This window comes from Gallus gallus, chromosome 2 (genome assembly GCF_016699485.2).
Source record: "Gallus gallus isolate bGalGal1 chromosome 2, bGalGal1.mat.broiler.GRCg7b, whole genome shotgun sequence".
Taxonomy (NCBI): Eukaryota; Metazoa; Chordata; class Aves; order Galliformes; family Phasianidae; genus Gallus; species Gallus gallus.
Window position 1 is genome coordinate 47,690,279 of NC_052533.1, and position 17,983 is coordinate 47,708,261.

The 17,983-nt window shown below is 39.4% G+C and overlaps 1 protein-coding gene across 17 annotated transcripts in view; it reads right to left on the bottom strand.

The window, feature by feature from the left end:
* Positions 1–17,983, bottom strand: part of BBS9 (Bardet-Biedl syndrome 9) — a 304,545-nt gene that overhangs the window by 105,625 nt on the left and 180,937 nt on the right. For 8 of the 17 annotated variants that reach the window (XM_025147546.3, XM_040690179.2, XM_025147548.3 and 5 more), the window contains one exon: positions 404–510. The exons of the other annotated variants lie outside the window; for them this stretch is intronic. In XM_025147546.3, coding sequence (XP_025003314.1) covers positions 404–510 — 107 coding nt within the window. The remainder of the gene's footprint in view (positions 1–403; positions 511–17,983) is intronic. 17 annotated transcript variants of the gene reach the window in all.

A 17,983-nucleotide genomic window follows, 5' to 3' on the forward strand; every position in this document is an offset into this window, starting at 1 on the left:
TTTGTTTTACTCTTCACTTCAAAAAAACATAGTTATATATACTTCACTGAAACATAACACAAAACTACAGAGTCAGGGTACACAGTATTAAAACAGCTATGAAGGCTGAAATATTAAATGGTTAGAATAACATATCTTAAAAACAGCTCTCTAGTGGTAGTCAAGGACTTTGTCTTAAAACACTTCCATGTGTAAAGAATAAGCCAAGAATAAATATTTACAGAAAAACTAGAACAAGAACACTAGCCTGGGCCTCAGTTCTGCAAACCACCTGTCTATGAATAGCACCACTTCTTACACAACAAACGGTTGTCATAAGTGTATGATCCTGCAGGACAAGATGAGAGAATGTAAAACTATACAGAATTTCAGATAAGAGAAAAGTGAGTTAAAAGGTATTCACCCTTTGTGCTGATGAGACATCATTCTTTTGAGAAAAGGCTTTGCTTATCAGGCAAACATCTAATGCAGAGTGGCCTTGAAAAAAACATTTTTTTCCAAAGATAATTTCTGTTTAGAGAAAAGAAAAATTGTTTGAATGAGTGGTTTTTAGATGTATAAACCTAATAAGACACAGCTGTGCTTTTTCCTTCTCCAAATAAATAAATTTAAATCAGACTGAGAAAACAACAGTTAATAATCTAAGAGGCAGAATGGAAAGAAGATAGAAGAAGAAAAGCAGTTCTGATGAATGCATTTTAGACTGACTTTCCCTACTCATGAGCATGAGAAAAAATAGGTTGATGTCACTCAAATGGCAGGTGACCAACTTCTCAAATGGTTACTCACCTTCCCCAAACATCCACAAGCATGAAGAAACCAAAGAAAAAAAGTCAGCTAAAAAAGTGGGATTGCAAAGCAGAGAAATTTGAGGCAACGTAATAGCCACAGATAGCAGTAGGTACGGTCAGTTCCTTCCCTACCTGAACTGATGATGTCTGCTTTGCGGATAGACATTAGAGCTGTACATGAACAGGTAGGCAGAGACTTCACAAGTCTCACTTCTCAACCTTCAAAAGAAAGAGATCAGGGCTCTAAAAGCCAACGAATGAAGCTCAGGCATGGAAAGCTTTCATGTAAATGATACCATGTAAATTGCATCAAGTCATATCTAAGTTAGAGATGCTCAGAAAAACAACATCCCTAGAAAAAACATCTGGAGGGAATAAAATTGATTTTTTTTCCTAGTGAGAACCCTTGAAAAATCCAAACCTGATGAAAAAGCATAAAATAAAAAAAAATGCAACATTTTATCTGCAGCATTCTAGGATTTGAGTAATCCACTCTCTTAAACAGCATATAGCTCCCGAAGTCTGCTGAGTATTTTAATAAAAGTTCATTTCCTTGATGGGAAAATGTAACATGACTTTGCACCTGAGGAGCAAAATAAGAGGCTACCTTCAACGCTATATCGAAGTGAGGTTTTCAAGACTTTACTGCATTTGACTAAACTTCCAGACTAGAATAATTCCTAAATTTAATCATCTCATTTTTGTTATCTATAGTGAAGTACACAGGTCTATACATTAAAAAGATGGTGCAGTGTGTGACCTCATTAATTTCTGTTCTGCTTTTATCACAGACGTATGTGCTGAACAAACATAAACATAACTGTTGTGCAGAGACCAGCCTAATCTGAAAAAGGAACCAGCTCTGGGCATCTACAAAACAAAAAGATGATCAGTTTTGTCAAGTTTGTTTCATAGTCTTGTATGAGAGAAGTCATAGCAGACAGTAAGAGGTAAAGTAACCCAGTACAAAGTATAGACAGAAATAAGTTTTAGCAAGAAGACACATTTTCAGTTTTCCAAAATCTGATCATAGTTCACATAGCAGTTACATTGCAGATATTTAGAAATACCTCTTACGTTTGAGTTCACTGATAAAAGACAAATTTTGCCAGCTCTTCACACAGTAACATAAACATTACCAGAGAACTATGAAATCTTTGTAAACTCAAATTGCTCCAAAACTACAAAAACAAAAAATCCATCTGATACACCTGTGACAGAGGAGCAGTATAAAGTACTAATAGATGCACAAAAGAAAATTTTCTTTAGTTATCATAATGTAGCAACATTTCCTATTCCAATAGGAGAAAAAAAACATAAACAAACAACAACAACACTCCTATGTAAGGCATAGGTAAGACAAACACTGAGATTTGAGATGAAAATATGCTCTTTGAATTAACTTGAATGTGGGAGCACAGAAATATACTTCATACTTTCATGATCTGTAACAGGAAATACCTAGTTAAAAACAGAACTGGAAAACCAAATACTCTAGATGAAAACAATTGCATCTGCGAGCATTTTTTTCTATAAGAATAGATTCCATTTAAAGCAAAAAAGCATTGCACGAGTATGAATATATGAATAAAGAAGAAACCGATTACAGAAATCTTTATTCCAAAATATGAGCTAAAATTGAACAGTATGTTTTGACAATTCTGTTGCCAACATTATGTACATAGACTGTGTGCACATACACTAATTTTTATTTGGAAGAGAAGGGAGCTTTTGTGATTATCCCAACTTTCTGTACTTTGATCTATATCATGGAACAGTCTCAAACAATAAAGATGAAACTCCTTTTAGATGAAGCAACAATAGAAAATGTACTTCAATCAATAATGGAATTCATTGGACCAGATTAGAGAAAGTTAGAAGTCAAACACCTTGAAATATAAGAGTGTGATTAGATGAAGCCCTTGGTGACTGGGAAAAAAGGCAATCACCAGTTCCTGACCAAGGGAGCTACTGGCCTGTCAGCTTCACCCCTGTTCTGACGAATATCACAGAACAGACCCTCCTGGAAGCTATGCTAAGGCACATGGAAGAAATAGCAGTGATATAGGATAATCAGCATGGCTTCCCCAAGGACGTATCCTGCCTGACCAACCTAGCCTTTTATGATGGTGTAACTGTATTGGACAAGAGAAGAGCCATTGATGTCATCTATCTGCATTCCAGCAAGGCCTTTGACATGGTCCCCCCACAACATCCTTCACCCTAAATTGAAAAGATATGGATTTGATGGGTGGACTCTTCAGTGGACAAGGAACTGGTTGCAAGATCATACTCAGAGAATAGTAGTTATGGCTCAGTGTCTGCAAGGAGATCAGTGATGAGTGGTGTCCTTAAGGGGTTAGTATTGGGACTGATGCTCTTTAATACCTTCATCAGTGACATCAAATGTAGGATCAAGTGCACCCTCAGCAAGTTTACAGACGACACCAAGTTGTGTGGTATACTTGACACATCTGAGAGACAGGATGCCATTCAGAAAGACCTAAACAGGCTCAAGCAATGAGCCCAGGAAAACCGCAAGAGGTTCAACAAAGTGCAAAGTCTTGCACCTGGGTCACAGCAACTCCTACTATCAATTCCAACTGGGGGACGAAAGGACAGAGAACAGCTCTGCCAAAAAGGACTTGGGGAGTACTGGTGGATATGAGCCACTGATGTGCCCTTGCAGCTCAGAAAGTCAATAATTTCCTGGCCTGCATTGAAAGAAGCATGGTCAAGAAATCAAGGGAGGTGATCCTGCCCTTCTACTCTGTGCTAGTGAGATCTCACCTGGAGTACTGTGTGCAGATGTGGAGTTCTTGGTACAGGAGAGACACAGACTTGTTAGAGTGCCTCCAGAGGGCCACAAAAATGATCCAAGGGATGGAATGCCTCCCCTGTAAGAACAGGCTGAGAGAGTTGAGGCTGATCAGCCTGGAGAAAAGAAGGCCCTGGGGACCTGATAGCAGCTTTTCAATATCTAGAGGGGGGTCTATAAGAAAGGACAGATTCGTTAACAGGGTCTATGTTGATGGGGCAAGAGGCAATTGTTTCAAACTAAATGAGAGGGGATTTAGATGGGAAATAAGGAAAAAGTTTGTTATAATAATGGTAGTCAAGCACTGCAACAGGTTGCCCAGAGAGGTGGTAGATGTCCCATCCCTGGAGACATTCAAGGTCTGGCTGGACCACACCCTGAGAAACTTGATCTAGCTCCAGATGTTCCTGTTCATTGCAAGGGAGTTGGACTAGATGATCTTTAAGGATCCCTTCAAACTCAAATGATTCTATGTCTCCATCATGTTTTTCACAAACTCTTTCTTTCCACGGATTTTTTTCTGATCTACACCATTTAGTATACTCATTACAATTGCTATTTAGAACACAGGAGTTACGCTTACTGTACATCCATTTAACTACTACTGAATTAAATGTATAAAAAGCACGGAGAACTTCTTGTTACTTCTCCCAGCTTTTTGGCATCTAAAATTAACACAGTGATCAGTCCCCTGAGCACCAAATGGACAGAGGTAACCTGCAGGCGCTATATTTCTATAAACACAGTAAAACAGCATAAGCAGTACTGATCCTCGGTAGTCAACTCCGCTTTCCCAACCCTTGTCTTTTGCCTTTCCAGGACTGCCTCATACATTTTTTCAGCTGTGCAAAGTTGTTCAGGGAACTGCTTAAGGTTAAACATGCTAAATGTGTGTGTATGGCATGGGAAGTCCCAACACAGACACATTCAGGCACGAGTGCCGGAGTTCAGAGTTTCTCCCATTTCCATGTGGTTCTCTGCACAGCATGCAGAAGCACTGTGCTGCTATATACAGGCAGCAGGGTGAGACCCACAACCATCCATGGAAAGACGTGGGTATCTTAATCAGTTCATCAGTTACTTCTTCAGAGAAATTGGCTTTCTTCAATGGCCAACCAGAAGGTGAGGCTGGTGAGGTGAAATGAGTGACAAAGCTTGAAACAAATGTTTGCTTTTTCAAATGCTGAAATACTTTGTTAGGTGCCTGAGGTAGGCAAACAAAATGTAGCTCTTTATGCCTGATGCAAAGAGCATTTTATTAAAAAGAATGCCTATCAGGGGTATCAGTGGTCTTGCATACATTGCATATATCTATACACCACTATCTTAACATAGAGCAATCAAATCAATTCAAGATGTCATCTGCTTTCTTGATGGTGAATACTGAGGTCAGTGGAACAAAAGTCTGACATTTGGATTCACTGGAGCCAGTAGAAACTTTTCGTCCATTCTTCTCCTTTTATAAATGCAAGGAATCTAGTAGGGATGACATTTGGAAAAGGCAAAAGTCTGCTTCTTTCTAATTCTATTAGGTCAACAAGCTGACTATATGGATAAGCATTCCAATTAAGTATCAGTAGTCCTAAATAAATCTCATACAGATCTCAACGGGGAATTCAAAGCTACACAGGCACAAACCTTCACATAATTAATTACATCTAAAATAACTAAAAAATTAATTCCAGAGCAGATTTGGTATGTTCATAATTTAATAAGACATTTTTGTTCAAAGGTTTGATTAATGAAATGTAAGATATTGGCAGCTTTGCCTCATTCCACTGTTGTGAGCTCGGTCAAATCATAGGGACAGAGGTGGGAGGACATGTAATACAAGCCACATAACAATGAGAACTGGGGGTTGAAACTCGATGATCATTGCGGTCCTTTTCAACCCAGGCCATTCTATGGTTCTATGAATATGGTTAGCACAGTTTTCATTATTACACTGTATGCTTGGCTAAACAAATACTTGAGTTCCAAATGTACAACTGAACCATACTACAGAGCTCTGCAGGTCCTACAAAAGGTCAAAAACACTCATACTTTCCTAATCATACTCTTTTTTCTCTTGAATTAATCTAATCAGTTAGATTAGATTTTGTAAGCAAAACTGAACTTTTCATGTCTGGTATTGTGTTGCCAGAGTCAGAAACTTCCACTCCCATCAAGTGTGCAGCAGGTAATGTGTCACTGTTTTTCCTCACTCTATTAAATATATCATTTCTAATATCTCATCTGAAGGCCCCACAGTGAGTCGAGACTGCATAGTAGAAATAATGAGCAAATACCTAAATTAAAATGTAGCTCTGTCTTACCATACATTGCTAGGTAAGAGAGTTGGGGAGCAGGCACTTGAAAATGATAGTCACTGTCAGGATTTTCTTACTTAAAACTCATAATTTTATTTTCTAGGATTTGGGAAAAAAATATTTCCTTATTATGCTATTAGTCCTTCATTTGCCTGTAGTACCATACAGTACTGGTAACACTATTACGTAGACAAGATTCAAACCTACTGAAAATCAAATCATAGTGCATCAATATTTAGCCTCTGTACGAATTAACTCCATAAGGTGTTCAGGATGTTTTATCTCTGTATGAATTTTCAGATTTAATTCTAAAGCACTGCTAAACAGCAGGATAGCATTTATAAAGGGCTCCTTCAGTGGCAACACAAAAGACTGATACTCTGATCTCACTTAGACAAATCTTAAAAAAGACTAAATAGGGCATTGTCATCACAAGCTGGGCAAGAGAAACGCTGAACTGAGCCAATACCACAACTACCTGGGCAGCGCCAATGTTTTTATGACGCTCATCATCAACGGAGCTGACAAAGCGATCTATCACTGCTACAGTATCAGTGCTATTCTGTTCCATTAGTTAAGGTGAAACAATTACCACAACGTTCCCTTTTCTACTGGTCATAAATCTGCGTTGGAAAACAATTTAAAATTTTTATAAACTTCTCAGGTTTAGCTCAATAGGAGACAAACTGCCTCGTGCTGGAAGAAGTCTAAAAATACTGCCTCCAGATTCTGCCGGGATGGCAGGTGGAAAGAGGTGTCAGGTATCACTGGGCAAATGGAACAGAAATGAATATCAGACAGATTTTTTTCTCTGATGATGCACAAAACACAGCAGTATATCTTGTCCAACCAGCGACTCCTGAAGAAAATGTTGTGGGGTACTTTACATACCTGTAAAGACAGCAGGTCCCTTGGGATCTCTCTCATCATGAGCCTGCTAATTCCACTTCGAGCAGTGCCTGCCAAGAACAGTCTCCCTTGAAACTGTTACTTATGGCAAAAATCAGGCAGCATGCATTACTTAATGGACATCGCAGATTTTAAAACCCATCCTGTCTGCTGTAAAAACAGAGGTTTTCTTTGTTCTATTTAAGAACAAAGCACACCACCGTGGTTCTGCACTGGCAATAATGTATATGTAGTAAAATCAGTCCACGGATCTCAAATGTACATCTCAAGAATTCAAACAACCTCCATTTTTCTGTGGTAACTGACAATGATGAACACTCTTGAAACTCTCACTTTCAGAGGGTTAGTTGAATATTTCACAGTTTAGGATTAAGGGAAAAGAATGCAAGAGGAAAACCCCCTTCACTATTCACTAATCTGACACAGAAACTGAGTACTTCCAAGAGCTAGCAGAGAAGAAATTACAAATAGGTGCACTCATATTGCTTTTCAAAAATAAAAAAGAAGAAGAGGAAGGAGGAGAAGAAGAAAGAGGAAATATGTTATGGTTGTATCTCCCAGAACTACAGGCCAATCGGTAGGAAAAACATGGAGGAATAAAAAGTTTAGGAGTGAAGCCACAGATAATCCAGAGGTCAAATAAGTATTGGCAAAAAAATAAAAATCTGTGTTTGAAATACAGCAATTTAGGTGGAAGGCTTTGAGAATCAGAGAATATTTATCCTGTATTATTTTTTTTTAATTAATTTTTGTCTGTCTTTCCACAAGTATATTCTCACTCGTTTGCAGAAATAAGTCTGAGCACGCTGCCAAATTCTCTAGACTGCCAGCAGCATATATACTTAACATTTCAGTTGGCTACGTTTTGGTTATTTGTTAACAATAGCATTAGCTAATGTTATTGCTTCTGTTCTGTAATTCTGTAAATGACCCTCTAAAATCTGACTGTAGGGAGCAAATCAACCTCATGCACAAACCCGAGGAGTGCTTCTAGAACAGCTTTAGCTGATGTCCATATTGCCCAATTCATGGCTTCCTGCGTGCAAACTCCTACCTGTATCAACAATTAGTGCTCATTTGTTCTTTTGGGAGCAAGTTCAGTGATGCTAATTGGCAGATAACTGCTCTTCTTGGCATTAGTAACTGACAGGCACTGCTCAGTTCGGGAGGGAATGGACTTGGGCAGATGTTCACCTTAAGTCTCATAGAAATGAATCTGAATTTGCAAGAAGAAACAAATGAGTTGTAAATATGGATAAGGCAAAATTCAGTTTGGGGAAAACACTCTCTAATCATTCTCCAAATTAATTAAATCTTGCATTTAATTTAATGACTTCTCCATGAGTAACACAGCAACTTAAATGCTATATATGATTGTTCATTTAAATTTGTAAACATTCTATTACATAATGAACTTCAGCCTACAAAGTCACAGAACAGAATACGCAAAGTGGCCCTGATATCTAGACAGGATATGCAGCACTCCCAATCACCTCTGACTTCGTAACTGTAAATAACCATAAATGTATTCTGTATCTCTATCAAGCAGTACAAGCCATGCACTGAAAATTATTTATTAATCACCAGAAAGAAAAACAGGACACCAAGATTAGAGAATGAAAGAAGAAACAGGGAGCAGAAGGGGAATCAATCCAAAACAAAGATAATCAACAGAAAAAAAAAAAAAAAAAAAAAAAAAAAGCAAATCTGAAATATAGATCTTGTGGGTTACCAATGGACAGCTGGATGCAGTTACTGGAAAAATAAATCAGTTTTGGCTAAATGGTGTATGTTTTCTAGTGCGCCTGTGCATTGAAGTGCAAGATATAGGTAATTGTTATAAATATCAAATAATGAGCATCCAAAAAATAAATTTTGAAATACTTGATGTGACACACTACTTTAAGTCAGTGTATAATTCTCAGAAATTGAATGAAATTTAATAGGGGTTATTGTGTTCTTGAATATTTTTATTTTCTTAGTTTAGTTACATTTATTGCATTACTTCGACTATCAGAAAGTTCTTCTGAAAAATCCTTTCAACAAAGGGAAAAGAAAAGAACGAATGGTAATTTAATTTTAGACCACTCCAGATTGATTTCTAGTCCATGCTCAGATGTCTGGAATTCAGCCAGAATAAAAACTGTATTTTAGGGAAAATGAACTAATACAGCCCATGAACAGTTTATTATACTAAAGTTTAGCTGTTGGCTATAAATATCCTAAAATGTTAAAACTGCTGCTCAAGGGTATTTATATGTTGGCTTAGCTTCATGTTCATGATGGAGCCTTGACCTATTCTCCATTTGATGAAATCAACAAATTGCTAACGAGAATAGGAGAAGCAGCTGTCCTAATATGACATTTCTTTCAGGCTTACAACCAACTCTACAGAGAGAAAGACCAAATGCAGTTGATATAGAGAGACTGGAGGGTGTTTTCACTTTGCCTACTGCTCTCCCTTGTGAGTTCAGTGAGACTACATAGACTTAGCAGTGCATGTGCTTAACAACATTTTTGGATTAGGTCCTGTGTCCACAATTTCAGAGCTGTGAGAAAATTGCCAGGAAAGAACACAAATGAGTTCTGGCACAATGCACTGAACACAAGAATGAAGAGGCTCCCCATTATACACAAACCACCATCCATGGTGGCATAAAAATAAACTAGTTTTTCCAGCAATGGCTTATTATGCAACAGTTCTGAGAGTAACTTTACAGTTCCACTTAATACAGCATAGCACACAATTTATAAAATTTGAATACTGTTCTGGGTTCTTTCCTCAGTGCTCCTGTAAGGGTTCTGAATATACTTCAGCTATTCTGGTTGCAAGGCACATGGCAGCGTAAGTGAACGCAAACTGGGCAGTCATGGCTTCTCTGTTCCCATCTTTCTTCATGAACCAGCTTTCATGCTCCTGCAATTGTGTGGTGAATGATTCATGGAGCAATCAAGTCAAAAGCTAGAATGCTATTTCATATTACACTTAATTTCATATATATGGCCAGCTGCCGAAATGGATACTCATGTTCTTCTCCATATATCACAATACACACACCAATCTCCTCCACGACAGTACTAGCAGCTTTGCACCTGTAAGCCCAGTCACAACTCACTGACCCCACAAAATAATAACCTTTCCTTCTGGTGATCTAACTATAATGAATAAAGACTAAGCTAAAAAAGCAGCTTTAACTGCACACAGGGCAAAGTTTCAAACAGTTCAACTCCCTGGTCATACAAACTGTAGTACCAGCCCCAGTGAATGGAGAAAGGACTTTGCCTCTGCTTTATCTTCCCTTCTTCCCACCATCACTTGGTTGTTGGGGAGAAGATAAAGTGATGGCAACAGCCTTGATTTAGGCCATAGCTCATTCTGGTATTACCAGTTTAGTTTTAAGTTAGCTAGAGAACCTAGCTACTGTAAGCAGCCTAGCTATACAAATGTTAAATTTTCAGGCATGTTTTGCAATATGCACTGAGGAACAGCTGCAGTGACTGTTTGCTTAATGTCATTTGCATATGCTTTTAATCCTCCTTCACAAATAAAAACTTTGCTGGACTGTGACAATGAAGAACTAATACCTCTGAGGTGTAGAACATTTCGTGTCTTTCTAGTTTTCTCATATTCAATTGTGCTATGTTCATCTGCCTTACTTTCTTAGCTTGCCTGTTTTCCTCTTTCCAACTTGCAGTGTGACAGCTCAGGTGCTTGCAGTAGGAAATCTCTATTGATTGCCAATCTCAAAGCCACAAGTTGTTAGTACTCATGCACGTGAAAAAAACTGACAAAAATTTCTGGAATATTAAAAGTGTCAGAATAAAGCTACACAAGCAAAAAAATTTCTAGATAAACACAGCCCTAGGAAAGCTCTTTCTAACTGCATATATTTTTGTATTTTTACCATTTTCTTGAATGGGATCAGAGATCAAATAATAAACTGAGTTACAACACTTTGACAACGATACTTTCCAGAAAACAGGCTTAACTTTTCATTTTTACATAGTCTTCGGGGTTCTGATACATAGCCAGGGTATTGCACAATGCTCCATGGTCCATCACTCTGTCCATGACACTCAGGGTAACAGACTTGATGAAGACAGATATATATATATTACAACAATCTATCATCCAAAATAAATAAAATCACACATTAAATTCATTATTAACATGAAGGCAAGGACAACATTTACAGAGGTATTTTAAAGACAATTAAATTAAGAGTTCAGATTTGATTAAATAGTGGGGTTTTTTGCTGTCTTGCTAAATAGAAGTTACAAATTGAATATATATAAAAAAAAAAATCTGGCCTAACTGGTGACACAACAATTTTAACTCCACTTATTCAGGAAATATAGCAAGTTAAGTAAATATAGGGTTTCTTTGGTGGTTCACCTCATTATGTGCAGTAGCATGCACTGTAAATAACCTATTGCTGATAAAAGCAAATGTGTTCTCAGTCAGTGGCACAGCACATTTGTTTTGAGGTTGGCAGGAAAGGAAACAGACCTAGTTGTAACAACACTCCAGATAGCACATCCTGTGTTGCTGAACATTTTGGAAGATCTTTTACTTCCACCCATAATACATAACCATAGTCTGTGTTTGTGAATATAACCTATTTTGCACTCACCACATGTTACTTAAGACCTAAACTTGATAAGCCTTATACACTGGCATATTGCTTACCAACACTAAAGCATAGGCATTGATTTACCCATGCAATCAAGGCACAGCAGAGTGCACTAGCATTATTTAGGCCCAGAGTTTTTCTGGTCTTATGTTCCAGTAGCTATTACAAAATTCCAGACAGATTGTTTTTCATTCCCTTTACTTGAGCCTCATATCTTACTTTTGGAAACTTAGCAGTAAGCTTAATACTAAATTGGCAAGGGGAATATGACAGCCTCAGGAATGGAATTCTTAGAACAGGTGAACAAGTAAATGCAAGGATACTCTGTGGAGTATGACAATGCAAGAGTAACCTAGAATTAGAATGTACTTAGAGATGGTTGATAAATATTTGATAAGGCTGACAAAAATTGGACTTCCACAGCAGAAGTAATAAATACTGCATTGCTGGAATTGTTGATTTTAATAAAGAAGGCTTCTGTTCTGCTGCTACTTGGGCATCTTGTGGAATATAATGCAATATATCCTAAAATAAAATGTTTTGTCCCAAAATATACTGCTATTCTTTAAGAATAGCCATCCACAATCACTCTCTCCCATCTTTTCTTGGATTACAGTGAACTCACACCAATTATAAAAGCCTAGTATTTTTAATACTGTTATTGTAACAGATGTGTGCCATGACCAGAAAGGGTCAGAGAACCTGGATTAACTATAGTCTAATTTACTGAGTCATAAACTTCTTCCTTTAGAATTCTCCAGTGAAGTTTGAAGTACAGGACACATTCATGCCTTGAGGACAACATGGTCACATGTATTGCATCTCATAGATGCAGGTGATAACTGGCAAATCAATAACCAAGGAGTTTGTGAGAAGCCATCAACCACGAGAGCTTTGACAGCACACTGGGATAAACGTGGGGCCCCAGAAGACCTTTCTATTAAAAGCAGAATGTGATCATCTGTGAATTAGGCATATGTTCACACTGTGGGCCCGTTTCATCAACATTTAAAAGAACTGTGGAAGAACTCCTAGCACTATCACATACAAATTGCAAAATGTATGATAAAAATCTTAAGTCAAGTGACTGGCTTTAACAGCTACAGCCAGAACTACTGAAATGTTTACTGCTCCAACATACTAAATTGAGAACATTTCCTGGCTCAAGAGTTGATGTGCAACCCTGAGCAGTGATAGACTATCAGGATTTGTGGTTTAAGCCTCTTCTGAGATTTGCCAACCCTAGCACCACAGTATCACCGATCTGTATAATTAGGGTAATTTAATTGCTTCTGTAGAACAGCTCTGAGCTGCAGAACCTTAATGGTGCAGCAACATTCGGAAAATTTTACTCCAATAATCAAGAGAAAAAAAAGTTGATATCAACTCTGGAAATGTTTCTGTATTATTCACAATATTATTTAACTAGGATAATATGCTCTGGCATTGTACATCACCTGTATTAGCATTAGTATTGCCAAAAAGAATGTGGGTACCCAGACGGAATGCCTGCCCAGAAATGTAGCTGTTTAGCACCCTGGCTGCAGGCAGTACTTGAGCCTGTTGCTGCTGCAGGAGGGTGACAGGGATACCACCTGTGTGAGGTGTGAGCAGGTGGAAGATCTGCACAGCCTGGTGGCAGAGCTCAAGGAGGAGGCAGAGAGATTAAGGAGCACCCGGAAGTGCGAGCAGGAGATAGACTGGTGGAGTAACTCCCCAACATATCCAGGAGAAAGGCACTGAGGTGATACACCCCTAAGAGTGGTGGAGCCCTTGCCCTGTTACCATCAGGCAAAGTGAGGGGACTTAAGAGATGGGGAGGAATAAAAACAGGTCTCAGCTCAGTGTTGTGGGCAAGTCCCCTCCCTGTCTACCTTGATTCCCCAGGTGCCCCTAAATAATAAGTTTAAGGTTCTGGCTCTCAAGGGACAGGTAAGTGAGCATGCAGTGGAAAGTCCACCCATGATATTGTCTAGGGTGAGGTGGTCAACTTCACACCTCAAGACTGCCTCAACCTAAAAGGAAAGAAGGGTAATTATCATAGGCAACTCCTTTCTGAGGGTAACAGAAGGCCTGATACATTGTCCAGACCCTTCCCATATGGAATTATGCTGCCTCCCTAGGGCCCTTGTCAAGGACATTACTGAAAAAATTCCCGGCCTGGTTCGACCCTCTGATTATTACCATTTACTGATAGCTCAGGCCAGCAGTGATGAAGTCACTGAGTGAAGCCTGAGGGCTATCAAAAGGGACTTCAGGGGATCGGGGTGGTTAGCTGATGGGGCAGGTGTACAAGTGGTCTTTTCCTCTATCTCTTCAGTGATGGTGAGGAATACTGAGAGGACCAGGAAAAGCCATCTGATAAATACATAGCTAATAGGCTGGTGCCACTGCAGAAATGTTGACTATTTAGACCATGGGGTGGTTTACTTGGTGCCTGCTGATGGGTCTCACCTGTCTCAAAGGGGAAAACAGATTCTAGCCCAGGAGCTGGTAGGGCTCGTTGAAAGGGCTTTAAACTACATATAAAGGAAAGAAGGGGATAAAATGAGGCTCATTAGAGATGAGCCTGGGAGAACAATGCTGGGGGTGAGGCAAATGGCTCAGCTGAAGAGCATCTACACCAACGCATGCATCACAGGCAACAAACAGGAGGAAATAGAAGCCACCGTGCAGCAGGCAAACTATGACTTAATTGCCATTACTGAAACATGGTGGATTGCACCCATGACTGAAATGTTGCAATGGATGGTTATAAGCTCTTTAGAAGGGATAGGCAAGGAAGGAAGGACAGTGGTGTAGCTCCCTATGTTAGAGAGTGTTTTGATGTTGTTGAGCTTAGCGCTGGAAATGATAAAGTCTAGTCTCTATGGGTAAGGATCAAGGGGAGGGCCAACAGGGCTGATGTCCTGGTGGGAGTCTGTTACGGACTTCCTAACCAGGATGAAGAGACAGATGAGGCATTCTACAAGCAGCTGGAAGAAGTTGTGCAATTGCCAGCACTTGTTCTTACGGGGGACTTCAATTTCCCTAACATATTCTAGAAATATAATACAGTACAGAGGAAGCAATCTAGGAGGTTTCTAGAGTGTGTGGAAGACAAATTCCTGATGCAGCTGGTAAGAGAGACTACCAGGGACGTGTCCTGCTAGACCTGCTGTTCACAAACAGAACTGGTGGAAAATATGGAGGTTGAGATGTCTTGGACAGAGTGACCAGGAAATGGTGGAGTTCTCTACTCTTGGTGAAGTCAGGAGTGAGGTCAGCAAAACTGCTACTCTGGACTTCCAGAGGGCAGACTTTGAAATATTCAGGACAGTAGTAGGGAGAATCCCTTGGGAATCTGTTCTGAAGGTAAAGGGGTCCAGGAAGGCTAGTCACTCCTTGGGAAAGAAGTCTTAAAGGCACAGGCAGGAAGTTTGCCTGTGCTGTAAGATGAGTCAGGGGGAAAGAAGACCTCCGTGGATGAACATGGGACTTTTGCTGAGATTCCAGGAGAAAGAGAGTCTATCTCCTTTGGAAGAAGGGATGGGAAACTCAGAGGGAGTACAAAGAAGTTGCTGGGATATGCAGGGAGATTCAGATGGAAACAGAGTCCTACTATTCCACCTGGACTGTTGTAAGTCCATGGGGCCAGATAGGATCCACCCCAAGGTGCTGAGGGAACTGATGGATGTGATTACCAAGCTGCTTTCTACTATCTATCAGTGCTCCTGGTCAACTGGAGAGGTCCCAGAAGACCCATACTCACTTCTGGTAAGGCTGCATCTGAGTACTGTGTTCAGTTTTGGGCCCCTCAGTACAAGAAAGACATTGAGGCCCTGGAGCATGTCCAGAGAAGGGTAATAGAGCTAGTGAGGTGACCGGAGCACAAGTTTTATGAGGAGCAGCTGAAGAAACTGGGATTGTTTAGTCTGGAGAAGAAGAGGCTCAAAGGACATTCTCTACAACTACCTGATAGGAGGTTGTGGAGAGGTGGGAGTCAACCTGTTCTCCCAGATAACTAGAGATAGGATGAGAGGGAATGGCCTCAAGTTGTGTTAGGGGAGGTTCAGGTTGGATATTAGGAAAATCTTCTCAGAAAGAGTGGTGATGCATTGGAGTGGGCTGCCCTGGGAGATGATGGTGGCACTGTCCCTGGAGGTATTCAAGAAATGTTTAGATGTTGTACTAAGGGACATGGTTTAGAGGGCAACATTGGTGGTAGGTGGACAGTTGGATTAGATGACCTTAAAGGTCTTCTCCAACCTTGGTGATTCTATGATCATAAGTGGCCAATAACGGCACTGATAATTTCCACAAAATGACAAAAAAATCTCTTAGCAATTCCAGTAAAAATCTCCAACAAAGAGCATGTGGGAATGTGCTCCCTCATTTCAGACATGCCAGTATTTCTTTAGAAGATTCAGTGTTTCCATTCAAAACTCTTATTCTAAAAGAGGTTGCAAAGTCAGCCCTGGGGGAGAACTGATAATAGCAGTTTCAGGTGACTTCATGCAATCTCGTATACCAAAAACAGTCTTTTTTCTTTTTCTAAAGAAAATTTAAGCCATTATCTCATAATGTGGATGGCTGCCTTTTGGAATTGAGAGGGGGGGAAAGGGGCGTGAGACACCAACATTACTTCTAAAAGAAGATACTTTGGAAAATAACCACTAATTCATCCACAATGCCTTTTTTTCCAGCAAAAGTTCCTAAAGACCTAGACCTAATCTCCCTTTGGTAGCCAATGTTGACAAGCTACAAAGTGAGTCTTGGCATTTTGTGTAACCTGGAAAAAAAAAGACCTGGAAAACCATTTTACAGGCTCATTCTGCATTTAACTAATACTCATAAGATATGTGAAATCATTATGTTAGTACTAACTTCAAAATTCTGAGAAAGGCAATGAAACTCAAAGTTTAAGGACAGAAGTAAAGTTTATTGTGTAGTTTAGATATATAACATAAACTATACAACTCCAATCCCAAGTTTCCACATCAGGCAAACAAATCCTTAGAGAGGCCAGTGAATTTTCAGGATTTCCTCAAACTTTCAGTGGAGCTTTTCAGAAGCACAAGGAGTCTTAAAGTGGAGTATTTGGTTTTGCTTTGTGCTATTGAACATCTTTTCAATCACCTCTTTTATATGAAGATGGATGGTGGAAGCAAGAAGTGTCTGCATTCTCTTATGCCTGCAAACATTGTTTTCCAGGGCTATGAACAACTGACCCAAATTTAATAAAAATTCCTGGCAGCCACAAGATCCTTCTTGGCTGGGAATACTAAGTGGGCATTTGAATAATGTTTCTCTATCCTTTTATTATTTACCTTTTAAATAATACCTCATTAGAAACCACAAAAGCTTGGACGTTTTTATATTTCTCAAAGACCATCGAGAAAATATTAGGAGACGTGAACATCAATTGGGAAATGACTGGCTTCATATTTTGATTATACACATCTCATATAGCTAACAGTTTAGTAGAGACTGAGATTTTTTTAACCAGATCAAAGGCATTACTGGAAATTGAAGACCATATGCATATAAGATGCTCTGAAAATAATGCCTCCTATTTATTTCCATGGAAACTAAAACAGATACAAAGAGCACAATAACACTGCTTCATAGAGAAAACTCTCGGCTAAAAACTGCTGTTTTTTGACACAGTCATTACCACTAGCTATGCATTTTTGCCAGCAATGAAAAGCCTGCATGTCACTCTCAGAAAAATCTGCAACAGTGGATGTAAACCACTGTCACTGTTGCCACTATCAAAACGCACCACCCACGACCTCACTGTGCTCACATCCACTGTTGGGTCTCCATAAAAGATCTGCGACTGTCAATGAATGTCAATGGGTACCATTTTTTCCACATGCAGAAATTCAACGGCCTATCTTCGCTTCGTACACACTTCCATGTCAGATGCCATTTGGTCAGACTGCCCCTCTGCTGCCATCTGTTGCACAGCAACAAAATGTAACAGAGTATTGGAGGGAAGGTACAGCCCCTTCTGCCATACCACCAACATCCACCTGTGGAACGCTGGGCAGACACAGTAAACGGGAGGCATTGCTTTCATAGCAGCCCTCGTAGTCAAAACTACAAATATGAGAATATAAATAAGACTTGCTACTTTCTCGTGCGCAATACTGCATTTCACAGGTGATGTACATACAAGTTCCTACTAAAGGAGAAATTGCACTCAGTCAGTATTGACTTAATGATGGAATTCTCACATTAATCTCTTAAGCTGTACTGCTCTTTAGAAAAACAGACTCTGTGGAAAAGAAAACCTCCATAAATCTCTTCAACTCTCTCCAGAAAAATAGGCTTTTTGTAGCCCATGGATTTTCTTTGCACCTTTTCTTGTGGAAACAATTAGCTTAGCAATTTTAAAGTATTAGGTGGGCCCAGCTGCAGGCTCCTGGAATCCATTTCAGATAACAATGTCTGTACAGAAATGACAAGAATATAGTCTCACTGTTCTACAATCAGTGGGAAAGGAGTAAGTGGACTTCTAATAAGGCTGTTTTGAAG